The 15,456-nt window shown below is 39.8% G+C and overlaps 1 protein-coding gene across 28 annotated transcripts in view; it reads left to right on the top strand.

Annotated features, from left to right (window-relative positions):
• Positions 1–15,456, top strand: part of camk2g2 (calcium/calmodulin-dependent protein kinase (CaM kinase) II gamma 2) — a 169,519-nt gene that overhangs the window by 117,897 nt on the left and 36,166 nt on the right. For 17 of the 28 annotated variants that reach the window (XR_012595114.1, XR_012595113.1, XM_074645318.1 and 14 more), the window contains exons 10-13: positions 2,395–2,517; positions 5,276–5,359; positions 7,434–7,476; positions 8,370–8,429. Coding sequence is in view for 26 of the 28 variants with exons in the window: in XM_074645318.1 (XP_074501419.1) it covers positions 2,395–2,517; positions 5,276–5,359; positions 7,434–7,476; positions 8,370–8,429 (310 nt within the window). In the remaining 2 variants the exon portion in view is untranslated. The remainder of the gene's footprint in view (positions 1–2,394; positions 2,518–5,275; positions 5,360–7,433; positions 7,477–8,369; positions 8,430–15,456) is intronic. The other 11 variants (XM_074645302.1, XM_074645301.1, XM_074645319.1 and 8 more) reach the window with 1 other exon arrangement.

Below are 15,456 nucleotides of genomic sequence, written 5' to 3'. Positions count from 1 at the left end.
CTTGATACACTGGCCGTTTACCATGATGCATTGTGGGTGTGACAACCAACGCGTTCATGATTAAATTGTTTGCTAAAGCACAGTGACGGAAGATGTTCTCAGATCTTTTACTTAAGTAAAAGTAATACCACAGTGTAAAAATACTCTGCTAGAAGTAAATGTCCTACATTTAAAATGTTACTGAATTACAAGAGTATTAGCATCAAATATATACTTAAAGTATCAAAAGTAAAAGTATCCTACTCATTATGCAGAATGCCCCATTTCACAATAATATATATTATGGTATATTATTGTATTATAATTATTGATGCATTAATGTGTTCATCACTTCAATGTTGCAGCTGATAAAGGTGCTCATTTTAACTAATTTATATGCTTAATAAAGATATACTACTTAATAATACACAGTTTATTAGTTGATTTTTGTATAGTATTAAGTATCTGAATCTGCACATAGTATCTAATATTGTCAAATAAATAAATAACTGAAGTAAAAAGTACAACATTTCCCTCTGAGATGTAGTGGAGTAGAAGTGGGCTATAAAGTTAAGTAAAATAGAAATACTCAAGTAAAGTACCTCAAAATTGTACTTAAGTACAGTACTTGAGTAGCCTACAGTCCTCCACTGCTACAGCACAAAATCATGTACAAGAGCACAAGATAGAGTCTCTTAATTTTGCTTTCAAAGTGCACCAGATTGATGCATTTAACTTTAAAATGGACAACTTTTTCAAAACTGTGAAAACCTGGACAAAGACTGGGTAAACTGCTGGAAGGAAAGTGTTTCAGTGAATAAATAAATTTACTTTGCAAGTAATTCTTGGGTTCCAATTTTCTTTCATCTCCTTAGTACTTTCTTGCCAGTATGGACGTGAAGTAGGTTTTAAATTGCATTCATAATGGTCTTAAATCAGACTTGTTGAAACCTGCAGTTACCCTGAATATTCATTATTTTTTTTTCATTAGTGTATAATCACCTGAAACTAAGTTTTCACGATTTTGCACTTGGCGGCTCGCGTTACCGTAGCTTTGGAATGGGAGGAGCAAGTGGAAGGGTACTCAGTTGGTTGCAATCTACATCCACACCACTAGATGCTGCCAAATCCATCACACTGTCCTTTTAAAGCATGTAAACATGTTCTAGTACAGTGGTTTCCCACTTGGGGACCGGGCCCCCCTTAAAGAGGCGCCAAAGGTCACGGGGGTGCGCCAGAATTTATCTGTTCTGAGGTTGTCAAAATTGGATTTGCATATTGTATATACATTAAAAATATTTAAAAAGATATCTTTTTTCCCCACTTAATAGCAAAATCGAACAAAATATTCTACTTCAATCCATATTTGTTGGCATTTAGCCTTTCAAAAACAACATTTTCACTGCGGTCAAAAGGAGGCCAGCAGCTGTATTAACGGGGCGGTCTAGTAGCAATCCAACAGCACCATAAATTACATTTATTTAACCACTAAAACAAAAAATCTATTTCAGCTGTAACACTATTATAGTAAATTAATTATGTCGTTACAAAAAAAAGATCATCTTCATTTGGCGGCTGTGGCTCAGAGGGTAGAGCAGGTCGTCCACCTACCGGAAGGTCGGTGCTCCGGGTCACGTGTCGATGTGTCCTTGAGCAAGACACTTAACCCCAAATTGCTCCTGAAGGCATAGCCATCGGTGTGTGAATGAGTATTTAGATTAGATCCTGATGGGCAAAGTTGGCACCTTGCATGGCAGCCTCTGCCATCAGTGTATGAATGTGTGTGTGAATGGGTGAATGCTGACATGTAGTGTAAAGAGCTTTGAGTGGTTGGAAGACTAGGAAAGCGCTGTATAAATGCGAGTCCATTTACCATTCGCTTGGCGAATCCGTCAAGATGTTATCACTTTATTTATGATGATGAAACTGACGAGCTATATTCATTAAAGGAAGGTGATTTAATAAAAAAGATTAACTCATTTAATACATTGAGTCACTTTGTTCAAATTGAGGATTTTGTTTGAGGGTAAGTATTTTTTTTGGAGGATGATGTCGGTTCTTCGATACAAGGGGGGCTTCAAGGAAAATTGTTGGGAACCACTATTCTAATAGAACCCCAAAATACAAGTTTGAACCTGGAAATGAGCATGATATATCCCCTTTAAATATTTCTTGATTATGCTGAGAAGACAGTGTTTTAAATCTCGAATTTAATCCAAATGTTGAATCTCTAATTAATGCGAAAGGAAAAAATATGAACTAGTGACTGAAACAAGAACAATAGTGTATATAAACAATATGTGTGCATATGCGTGTCTGCTAAGCCAATTGTTCCATGATAAAATGTTCAATGAAAGTTCGAGAACAGTGATATATATTCTTAACACTTCTTCCTCTTTTATGTCCCTCTTTCAGTTTCCCTCTCCAGAGTGGGACACAGTGACCCCCGAGGCCAAGAATCTGATCAATCAGATGTTAACGATTAACCCCGCCAAAAGGATCACTGCCGACCAGGCCATCAAGCATCCCTGGGTCTGCGTAAGTCACACTCGTCCTCTTTAAAACAAATCGTTTCCAGCATGTGAAATACTGGAGTAGATGTTTGTGCCATCTTCCAACAAATTATAGCGCATTTTTTAAATTCAAATTCAAATAAGCTTTATTAGCATGAATGTTCAGGTTACATTACTGCCAAAGCTAAATTACATATTAATGAAATATATTTCACAAGAAATAATCACAATCACAATATACCAAATACATTTAAAATATAATTTTGTTTACAGATTTAGTCAATCAGAAACATGTTCAGAGCTTGTAGCACCTCTTATGGTACGTGTCCACAGGGGCGTTTTTTATCGCGAGGGGACGCGACGCTTCCCAACATTGGACGCTTGGTGGGCTGTCCCTAGAAACAAGGCACTCGGCTCCTGATTGGACGAACGTTTTCCCGCTGTTGGCTGCTGCTCCCAGCTTTCAAACCGGAACCAGTATGGAGGCTCGTTTGGAAACTTTCTTCTCTTATTTCACGTAAATAGTTCACTGAAATGTGTTTCTGAAAACATTTGAGGCGAGAAATAACCCATGCAGTTGCTGAATCTGTCTTTATTTTGGCTCGACAACGTTTAGTTTAAAAGATTATCGGGAGTTTCGAGAGGCGGCGAGTCGCGTCGGACGCCCGTGATTTGCATAAAGCAGCCAGGACCTCAACTTCATGCAAATAAGGAGCGGGCGTCGTGACGCCTAGTCCCTCGAATCGCGACGCCACGCTACCGGAATGCATTGCGCGGCTTCTTGCATAGACAATGAATGGGGAGCGTGGAAAGCACGGAGCCTGTGGACACGTACCGTTATTGTGTGGCAACAATCAACATATTTTGCAGCTAATATTGCACATTGATTTTTTCCCCCACATAAGTATGGTATTTTCTGAGGATTGGGGAGATGGATGAACTCAGGATATACACAGCCTGGCCTGCCTGGGTAGTCTGTTCTGCCTGTTTCTATGGCCAGGCTGTGTCCACTCAGTCTGGACATTGTCAACGTTTTTCTAAGTTTGCTAGAGCTATTGTTTTCGAGCTACTGGTCGGGAGCTACTGGCGACGTGTTGGAGACCCTTTGCGACACTTTGAGTGATGTCTTTTGGACCAAGAGTTTTTTGAGAAAAGTGGTGAAAAGTAATGCCTCTGCCTGTTTAGGAAGACCATTAAGCTTAACCATGTTCTATACAGAGCGCATAACATGATTTTAACGGCGATTAATGAAAATTTAAAATGTCAAAATATTAATTTGATGTAATAAACGTTAACTTTATTTATGTTTTATTAAATAACACTGCTGCAACATCAATATTGGGCGCAGAATTACATGCAAACGGCGTCTGTGTTGACCACTGATGTTAAAAATGCCCATTTTAAAGCATTTATTCAACAAAGATTCATATATTTAACAATGTGTGATAGCATAATAATCATTTCATACAGACTACAGTACTGTGAGAAGCATGAATTCATTTGAAATGTAAATTTTCGTTGCTCTAGTCATCTCCCCTCTCAAGCCGCTGTGGGCGCACGGTGTGCAAGTCACAAAATGACTGAAACCTCTCAGGAACAAATGGTGGAGGTCTCTGGCTCGGTCGGGAATGAAAGAGGGGGAACTGAGGATGACACACATATAAATGTTATGCACGATCTGGAAGTATTTATTCAGCGATCGACGGAAAAATGTCATCTGTACGGAACATCGTTAGTGAACAGAATATAGTTAGTGTACGTTAGTTGGGTTATAAAGAGCAGCAGAGAAGAGACGTCGGGTCCTTAAAGGACTGACAGCAGAGCCAGGAGAACATCAGCTATGATGTTCATGTGTAGGGAGGACTCAGCATTGTAGCGTTGGTTTAATGACAAACAGTTACTTTCACTATTTTCTGTACAGTTTAAAATGTAAGGCAGTTTTGGCACGGAGTGCAGGGCAGCATTAGACTAAAATAGTTTAAATACGGTTATCTGTGTAGAAAAAGACTGAACCTTGTTACTGTGGAAGTACTAATCTACCTCAGAGCTTTTCAGATTGTTCATGTCTTCACCGTCTGTAGCAACGGAGTCATTAAAGTAGCTAAATATGTTAGTGTAGGTTATCTGAGGCCACTTCTTCAGGTCGTCCTCCATCCCTCCATAGTAAATGGTAATGGTAAATGGTAAATGGACTTGGACTTATATAGCGCTTTTCTAGTCTTCCGACCACTCAAAGCGCTTTACACTACATGTCAGTATTCACCCATTCACACACACATTCATTCATACACTGATGGCAGAGGCTACTAAGGTGCCAACTTTGCCCATCAGGATTTAATCTAAATACTTATTCACACACCGATGGCTATGCCTCCGGGAGCAATTTGGGGTTAAGTGTCTTGCTCAAGGACACATCGACATGTGACCCGGAGCAGCCGGGGATCGAACCACCGACCTTCCGATTGGTGGACAACCTGCTCTACCCTCTGAGCCACAGCCGCCCTCGAGTAGAAGGCAGAGCTATGATCACACTATCCTGTCTGAGCTGTAGTAGATGGTGTTCACACATGTTTTACTAGATTTATTGATATAATCGCTCTAGGAGAGACGATTAGCGTAGCGTTACCATGGAAGACGATTCAGTGACACGACGCACCGGAAGTTACGGACATTATTCACGCAAGGCATCATGGGGTCTAGGAATAAGGTGGATACAAGAGTGACATGGTGTTACATTGAAACAACATTTATCTCTAATGTTGTTTCCTCTCCTCTACACACAGCAACGCTCCACTGTGGCCTCCATGATGCACCGCCAAGAGACTGTTGAGTGTCTGCGCAAGTTCAACGCCAGGAGGAAACTTAAAGTGAGTGTGGACACACGCACACTTACACGGACACACACACACACACAAACACACACACACACACACACACACATACACACACGAAAATATGAGATATCCCACACATACATGTTGAGGTGTTAAATTGAACAGTTTTGTTCCTATAGTGTGTGGAGACAACACAGCACACACTAATAGATTCATTGATGAACAACAAGAGTACCGACTAAAATAAAAATGAAATCTCGCAAAATATGTCATGATCAAACGTGACTTTAGTGAAAACAAACATGGCGGATGACTTTGTACTGAAAATTCACGAAGAATGGATGAAGTCATGTAGACACGTTAAATAAACACATAAAACAAATGAACAGGTTGCTCCTCCATTTCTGAGCTCCATCCCACCGCTACTTTATGCTTCACATTTAGCATTAGCTCATGCGTTAGCCGCAGCCGCCATGACGGCGGTGGTTGTCTTTCCTTCTTCGGTCAGCTTGGTCAATTGGCTGTCGTTCTTTCCCACGTGACTGCATCATCGGCTGTTCTCGGTTCCCCACACACAACAGGATATCCCATCATGAATATTGAACATGTTTAATAAACTGGGAAAAAATAGTTTGGAAACTTGTGTTTGGTGTATTATTTCTCTGTTATTACAATGCTAATTGTCATTGTATTTTACATCGTTGGAAAGCCTGTTTATTTACCTTCACAATGATGTCCAACTTGTAAGGATCATGCATTTGTGGGATGAGCAGCACAGCTGATTATGTGGGTAGTGTCCAAGAAAAATGTTCCAAAATGCTGTGTATTCTTATAAGGCTACCAGAAAGCCTGCAATGACTGCCCTTCACTGTCAGGCCCGTTTGCGCTGGTGTCGACAACACAGACAATGGAATCTGAACATGTGGGGGAATGTCATGTTCAGTGATGAGTCCAGGTTCTGTCTGCCAAAGTTGGACTGCAGGGTCAAAGTATGGAGACGACGTGGAGAACGCTATGCTGATTGTTGCACCGATGGAGTAACAGCTTTTGGTGGGGGCTGTGTCATGGTGTGGGGGGGGCATCTCCCTCACTGGTAAAACAAGGCTTGTCATCATTGAAGGCCATCTCAATGCAGTGAGATATCGGGATGAGATTCTGCAGCCAGTGGCGATCCCATATCTCCACAATCTGGGACCTAACTTCATCCTCCAAGATGACAACGCTCGCCCCCACAGAGCCAGGGTTATCACAGACTACCTCCACAATGTGGGAGTAGAGAGAATGGAACGGCCTGCCAAGAGTCCACACCTCAACCCAATTCAACACTTGTAGGATCAGCTTGGGCGTGCTGTACGTGTCAGAGTGACCAACACAACCACACTGGCTGACCTGCAACCAATCCTGGTTGAGGAATGGAACGCCATCCCACAGCAACGTGTGACCAGGTTGGTGACCAGCATGAGGAGGAGGTGCCAGGCTGTTGTGGCTGCGTATGGATCTTCCACCGCTACTGAGGCTCCTGATGGTGTATTAAATGAATAAAGTGTAAAATAGACAATATGTCTTGTTTGTTCCTTGTTACTGATAGAGTTCAATCATCCAATCCACTAAACAACTCAAAACAAGAGTCAACACCAACAGGAGAATACACTGTTTACCATTGGCAGAGCATTTTGGCAAATCTTTCTTGGGCGCTACCCACATAATCAGCTGTGCTGCTCATCCCACAAATACATGATCCTTACAAGTTGGACATCATTGTGAAGGTAAATAAACAGGCTTTCCAACCATGTAAAATACAATGACCATTAGCATTGTAACAACAGAGAAATAATCCACCAAACACAAGTTTCTGAACTTTTTTTCCCCAGTTTATATATGATTTGAAATCAGTGTGGCCAGGATCTTCTGAACAGATCGGGGGAAAAAAACACTCTTAACATACCTCACACCAGAGGAATATCTGGAAAGATCATATTTAGAAACATCAAAAAACCGGGTCTTTGCTGACGATCGTCGGGAGGAGGGAACCGGGCCCAAAATGGGCTTGATTCTCATGTCGTGTGTGCCCGGCAACTCAAATCCTTCTCTTTTTGTGTCTCTCTAGGGAGCTATCCTCACAACAATGCTGGTGTCCAGGAACTTTTCAGGTGAGCTTTGGAATTGATGCTAATCACACATCAACAGTCTGATTTGGCCCACAGACTTTAAACGGGCCCAGTGCTGTTGATGATACATATTTGAATGAAGCCGTGCAAAGAAGCACCTGGATTTAGTGAAACTGAGCTGTTTTGTGACAGGAAACAAGTCTGCTTTGTCATTATATCTAATAATAATGATAGTATACGCCTTATAGGTAATCACTTTTTCCTGATCTGATCATCAGTCATTGATGCCAACTGATACATATCGCTGTTGTTCTTCTACTCTACTTCTTTTTTAGAGCATGAATCTAGTTGACACATTTTTATTCTTCTTCATATTTGCTCGTCAGCTCTGTCTGCAGTTTTGATCACCGAAACACAGTGCACTTTTAACTGAACGCCCAGTTTGTGGGCTAGACGACGGCTTAGCAAGCTAATGCATTAATGCTATTGCCGCTGTGTTTATATGCTGTCATGTAAGCAAAGTAGCTCCTGTGGATTACAGCCAACTACTTCCTACCGGTCAAGATTGATCTAGACTGAAGACAGCAGACGAGCCAGACCTCTAAATGGCTTTATACACAACTGCAGGGATGTTCATCAAATGAATGTCCACGGAAATGAGATTAATCATTTCGGGGCGCAGGTATTGTGGTGCTGAGAAGATTTCCCATCTGCTGTTTCACTTCATCCTAATAAAAGGGAGTTAGGTATCTAACTTGTCTTCAGTATGCCCGCTTGATCCAAACACTTTCTGGAAACCCATGTTTTGTCATTCTTGTCTAATACTCTGAAGTTTATCAAACTTTAAGAAATGCAGAAAGTAAAAAGGCTGTCGGTCTTTAGCGAGGCTCTCGTCCCACCTGTTCCTCCACATTGAATCCCTCTCTGTCCAATAGTGGGACGGCAGCATACCAGCCCTGCCGCTACCACCAGCACAGCCGCAATGGCACAGGAAGGTATGTGTGCTTCAGGGGATGCTGGAGTCGGCCACTGCCAACTCTGTGCTCAGGCTGTTGGCATGTGGCCTGGGCTGCTTGAACCCCTCCACCTGCTGCCTGCTGCCTGCACACTGATGAACCACTTTTGAATGGTCGTCATTGCACTGGGGCATCTTACACACACACACACACACACACACACACACACACACACATACACACACACACAAACAAACATGTAAATGGACACCACAAGCTCAGCTCAGCTCTTGACCTTCCAGTACTGCTGCGTGTGTTGATGCTCCAGTGAACAGAGCTCCTCTCCAGGATTGGCTATTTAATTTCCTGTGTTGAACGCAACAGCCATTTAACTGACACCCAGCATGACCCTCTGACATCCCTCCAACTACCACAGCTGCCACCTAGCAAGGCTCTGTTTACACATCTCTGCATTAACGCAACTTGTGCAGGCTGCATATCTTCTCCTTTGCAGCAGAAACATTTGAACCTTTTATATAACAAATAGAAATAGTCCTGCCAGCCAACTTCTGGTTTGACCTCCTGTGATGCCCAGTCGATGCCTGCCCTTGCTCGCTGCAACCTTCCCTCCGCATGGCTCAGGCACTAACAGCCAGCCGAGCATGTGTGTGAGCGTACAGCACAGTACAGTATGCCAACCTGCATGGGAAGCTGTATAAACAGAATGCACAGTGTCCTTTGTTATCTATTTTTCTTTGTCTCCTCTCTCCTGCCTGCTCCGTTGTGTTTGTGTGAACAGACGAAACCACAAAGAACCTAAAGGTGTCAGTATGCTTCAAACAAAGTGTCTGTAGGATCATCAGACAGCATCTGGAACCACCTCCACTCAGACCTTACCAATGTTTCATTCATGGAGGCTGCGTCCAATGTTTCTTTGTCACTTTCTGAAATCGACAATCCGAAGAGGTCAAAACTCTGGCAATACTTGTGGTATAAAAAACAAACTTTATTTTCGGCCTGTGGACCTTCCATAAGATAAGTATGAAAGAAATGAAATGCAAAAAGTTGTAAAAATATATACATGACAACCATTCATATTAGGGCTACCAATCGATTCATATATTTAATCGCGATTAATCACAAGATTATCCATAGTTAATCGCAAATTAATCCCATTTTTATCTCTTCAAAATGTACCTTAAAGGGAGATTTGTCAAGTATTTAATCCTCTTATCAACATGAGAGTGAGCAAATATGCTGCTTTATGCAAACTTATGTATATATTTATTATTGGAAATCAATTAACACAAAACAATGACAGATATTGTCCAGAAACCCTCACAGGTACTGCATTTAGCATAAAACAATATGTTCCAATCATAACATGGCAAACTGCAGCCCAACAGGCAACAACAGCTGTCAGTGTGTGTCCAAAAAGGCATGTGATTATCATAAAGTGGGCATGTCTGTAAAGGAGAGACTCGTGGGTACCCATAGAACCCATTTACATTCACATATCTGGAGGTCAGAGGTCAAGGGACCCCTTTGAAAATGGCCATGCCAGTTTTTCCTCGCCAAAATTTTGTGTAAGATTGGAGCGTTATTTATCCTCCTTCACGAGAAGCTAGTATGACATGGCTAGCTAGCTTTAAAGCCCATTACAACCTAAAAATCACATGTTGCCTTATGCGTTAAAAAAAATGAATGGCGTTAAAACGAATTTGCGTTAACGCGTTATTATGGCGTTAACTCTGACGGCCCTGATTCTAAGGTGAGTTTCCCCTTATAACCTCATGCTAAAGTCGACAGTAAATCCACATTAAAGCTAATATTTAAAAAAACTTCTTACAGGTTCACATCTTTGTCACCTTTTTCTCCTCTGATGAGTTCGGGGGATTTATCTTCAGCGTGGCATACTTTCACAAACACTTTACATGTGTTATAATCAGTGTATTCATTGTAAGAGTCTTAAAAACATCAAAGCTAAGATGAAATGATAATAGAGAACCAGCAATGAAATACAATATGAAAAAACACAAAGAAAGGATTTGGAAATATTTAAGAGGCTATATAACACCATCTAACTGATAAGTCGTCTTTCATGGAAATACATTTCTGAAACGCTTCTTTTTTTCTGAGAAAATTGACATTATTACTTCTTTGCCTATAAAAAAGTAAACACAGATGAAATATGAAGTTTAATTTCATTAAAGTATGATGTTACATCATTCCTCTTTGCAGGGCTCCTATGTTCTGTGGGATGTCTCACCTATGTGTATCTCACCACCTGCGGGCACTGTATCATATAGATCACATGTTTGGAATGGGTTTGAATGTAACTAATTCCTTAATGCTGTCGGTTCCTATTTGTGGGGTAGTTAAAAGACTTGAGATCTGGTAACACTTTACAGTATAATAACCATCATTTATAAATAATCAGCTATCACATCAATTGCTAGTTCATTAAACTTAGTTAATAGTTATTTTACTGTTAACAAACAATAAAATTATAATTAATAATCTTTAGTCATTTTTAGTAATGCTATAATTTCTGTTATTTTATCAGTAGTTTGTGTAATATGAAATGATTAGTTTATCAATTATATATTGTATCATAGCTGAGACAATTACATTCTGATTACATTAGTATTAATTAATAAGTATTTATCAACAGTTTATTGTTGTACACATTATAACACTTTATATACTATATTAAGTATTTGTTAAAGCTGCAGTAGGCAGTATATTTTTGGCATCATTGGGCAAAAATTCCATAATAACCTTCCAGCATATTGTAATTCAAGTGTTCTGAGAGATAACTAGACTTCTGCTCCTCCTCATGGCTCTGTTTTCAGGCTTTAGAACATCTAGCCTGTGACGGGAGACTTTGACCAATCACAGGTCATTTTCAGAGAAAGAGCGTTCCTATTGGCTGTGCTCCGGTCATGTGACCAGAACGTGGCGTTCCTTCACCAGATTTGGCAATGGCAGTGGCGTCACTTTCTCATTTTACAGCTAAACCGTGCACTACAAGATGATTCTGAGAACATCTGAGGAGAGAAATAGACATTACAGTAACAGAATATTGATTCATATTTGATCAGCGCTGCCTAGTTAGCGGAGAGAGAAAGCCCGGAGTCCGGAGAAAGCGGAAGACGAGAACAAGATCAAAGCAACCAGAACCAGCCCAGAAGCAAATGACTCTGGCTTCCTCGCTTTCCAAGGCAATCCCATATGACAAAAAAAGTGCAAAATGCAAAGAAATCACGGCCGCTGTTAACAACTACATCGCAACGCCGGTAAGCGTAGTTGAAAAGCCCGAATTCAAAAGACTCATTAAGACACTTGATCCAAAATATGAACTGCCTGGTCGCAATTTTTTTGCGTAGAAAGCTCTACCGGAGTTCTACATTTCAGTGAGAGAAAAGTTTGCCAACCAGCTAACAGAGGTGACCCACTTCTCCACAACTACCGATCTGAACGTCCAGCTAACAGAACTAAAGCTGTGAGCCTGAAGAAGTGGACCAGACTGCATAGTTTTGGCCACAGGCTACACCTCGCGATTGGTGAGTCTTTCTACACTGCTGGCAAAATAATAATTTGTATTATCAGCAATGTTCTAACAGCTTACTGGTAAACATAACAGTAACTTTACACTTATTACACTGTGTGTGTGTGTTATGTATTTATCAAAATATATAAAGCATGTATTGCCAGATAACTAGTTGGTTAAAGTGAATACTGGTGGATACTGTTTTGTTAAATGTAACTTGTGATTAAAATAGTTCCAACAGAAACCACTAATGAATATAAACAAGAAGGTTTTAATGCAGACATATACTGCAGGGACTACAAGAATCATCATATTGGTGTGATTGTATGCATCAAAGGGTTAAATCAAGCATTTATGAAGTGCCCAGAGGATATTTGAAAATATTGCGATAAATATTGTGCATCGCGATATTGCCTAAAAATATTGCAATATTATTTTTAGGCCATATCGCCCAGCTCTACTTATAATAAAGTATATAAAATGTTTTAATGTGTTCAACAATAAACTGTTAAAATATTTTTTTTTTAGCATTATTAATAATTAGTAAACGTTATTCATTTTAATTTCATGGCTTGTTAACAGTTAAATAATTATTAACCAAATTTTAATAAAATATTGATTAACCATTTATAAATGATGGTTATTATAGTGTTACCAAGATTTTTTGTGCAGGTTCCACACTTGAAGTTGCCTTGAACAGTTTTGTGCTAATGCTAAGCTAATGCTTATTGCCGTTTTTAAATCCGACAAGCACGGCCGCTTCCCATTGGCTGATAATGTGCTCCATTATCCTTGTGTGTTTTTTTTATTCATCATCAGCGCGCCGTCCCTCTCTATGAGGGCAGGCTTTTAGCCGTCGTACAGACAACTTTGTATGAAGCATACTGAACCCTTTATAGGTGAATGTCAGTCACGTAACAGGGCGAGCTGCTTGCTTAAATGTGGTTCTTTCAGAAATTAGCATTTAGTCGCCAAGTGGATGCTATGCTGATGAGTTGTTAATAATGGATTTATCTTGATTACAGTTGTTACATTTCTCCACTTACTGAGTTAAATACAGTGTGAAAGTGAAGAATGTGGTTTTGAATTTGCAGAGATGATGTCCTGAACTTAAAAGGTTCTGTTCAGTTTGGTAACTGTTGGGAATGCACTCCTCGGCACCTTCGAAGATAAAGACTTTGACGTGGATGCTGCATGTTTCTGAGCCACCGTCATCGCATGACCCCACCACCTCTGTGAAAATGATTTAAAGAATGACATTTAACACTCAGTAAGAACCTGACTGCTGTTTGTGCCTGCAGTTGTCATCTTCAGTTCTCAGTTTTGTTTAATAATGTTAAGATGCACATATTAAATAGATCACTGTTTTCTTGCCTTCTTCATTGCCCTCCTCCCTACTTTATAAATGGAAGGTAAGGGAGGATCACTGGAACATGACTAACACAAATATGAATGTTTATTAGGGGTGGAGCGGTTCGTGAATTTGCCCCGAACCGTTCGGTTCAGGACGTTCGGTTCGGTCCGCGACATCCTTTCAGTTCGCCGTTACCCAAACAGCTGTTTATGTCTACTACTCGCACACGCGAAACAGAAACTCAGGAGCGTGAGTTTTACCCGGAGAGTTTTGGCAGCGCACCAGGAATGTTAGCAGCGCTGTAGCACCCAGTAGCTCATGATAGTCGAGCTAAACTGACAACGATTTGTGTCAAACTGTACGCCGACACTGTTCAACTGAAGTCGGGTTTATATGTGGACACTTGAAACATTTAATTACGACGGCATCACCCGAATGTGTCGATTAGCGGAACGAAACAAAAGCAGACTGGACGGAGAGTCCGTTCCCCCCCAGAGCGTTCAGACAGCCTCCCACTGCAGATTCACACCGTGCCAAAGTAGTATCTAATGCTATAAGAGTGTTTATCGCTGCATATACGACCTCACTCCATCATAAACAATACAGAATTAAAGCATAAGGTCAAAGAGCGTGCATTTTGACCATGCCTTTTTTGTTTGTACTAATGACTGTAGAGGACCTATTCTTTCAGTTAAGATTTGACAATGAAGAAATGTTTATGTTCCTTATGTAAGCCATATTTTTGTTAAGGCAAACATTTGTTAACTTATTTTTGCCAAATAAATGAAAAGCATGTTGAAATCAGAACATGACCTCCTCGCTGTAACATTAATGTACCAAACCGAAACCAAAAACCATGACCCCAAAACCATGATATGAACCGAACCGTCAATTTAGTGAACTGTTCCACCCCTAATGTTTATACAATAATGTTTGTTTATTTTGAATCTACGTTTGTGTGTGTGCATGCATATGGACATTTTTATCCAATTGGGTGTGTTGGTGTCATTTCTATGTAAGTCAGGTTATAACTGGTCAGACATCAGCTGCATGCACATGATATGATAGAATTGTTCTCTGTATCGCAAACAACAGGTTGTTTAGGACAGAAGCACCTCAGCGGTTCAGAAAGTATCTTCTCCACTCATTTAATTCATTCATTAGTTCATTCATTCATCCATTCAAATTTGTTCCCTGGAGACCTTCAGGAGGGAGGAGGATTGTCTACAGATCAAACACGCATTTATCACGCATTAGTAGTACTGCTTATGTCGTGTACTTTATGACACTGGGCTGAAATTTATATTATTGTTTTGGGGGGAAAAGAGACTACTTTTTTTTCTTTTTCAAATTACATTTATTTGATTTGATTTTTTATTCTGTTATAATTGTTTAAATGCTCCCAAAAATGTTCTGATAGTATGTAGGATGATTCTACCCAAAAAGAACATTAAAATATAACAATGATTAACTTTGTGTGTTGCTCTACAACCAGGAAGAAATATGGTCAAATTTATATTCAAAAGACAAAGTAAGTGGGAAGGGTCAAATTAAAAGTAAAGTTGGAAAGTAAAATAAACAATGTAATTCAAAATTGCAGCGGACAAAGATTTTACTTCCATTATAAGAAACTGAAAATGGAACTAGAGCAATAGTGCCTTTAAATCCCCAAAGTTTCATTCTTACTGTTGTGATGTTTAAAAATCAGCACAGTTCAAAGTTGTGTGGCAAATCTATGGAGGCTAATTTCCGCCAGTAAAAGAAGAATAGATGAATTTATGCATGAAAAAAAAGTACTCGTGGTAAATCAAGATTATAAGATACTATGTAAAAATATTAGATTGTCAAAATTTTGACTTGACACATAATTTGAATTATTATTATTTTTGTTTTTAATTTGCCAGGGACAGTACACAATAATAAACATTTCAATTTCCGTCTCAATGTAAAAGTGTCAGAGTTAGCTAATGAGCTAATTTTCATCTGTAGTCCCTGGGCAGGTAATTACAAATTAGTGGCTTAATGTTATCAATACAATGATTCAGCAAGCACTACAGTACAACATAATACACACAAAAAAAAAACACAATACAATACAATTGAAATTCATAAATACATTACAAAAGTAGCAGATGTACAGTGAGGGTATGTAACGGTAG

This window comes from Sebastes fasciatus, chromosome 9 (genome assembly GCF_043250625.1).
Source record: "Sebastes fasciatus isolate fSebFas1 chromosome 9, fSebFas1.pri, whole genome shotgun sequence".
NCBI classification, from domain to species: domain Eukaryota; kingdom Metazoa; phylum Chordata; class Actinopteri; order Perciformes; family Sebastidae; genus Sebastes; species Sebastes fasciatus.
This window is presented reverse-complemented; position numbering and strand designations above follow the sequence as displayed.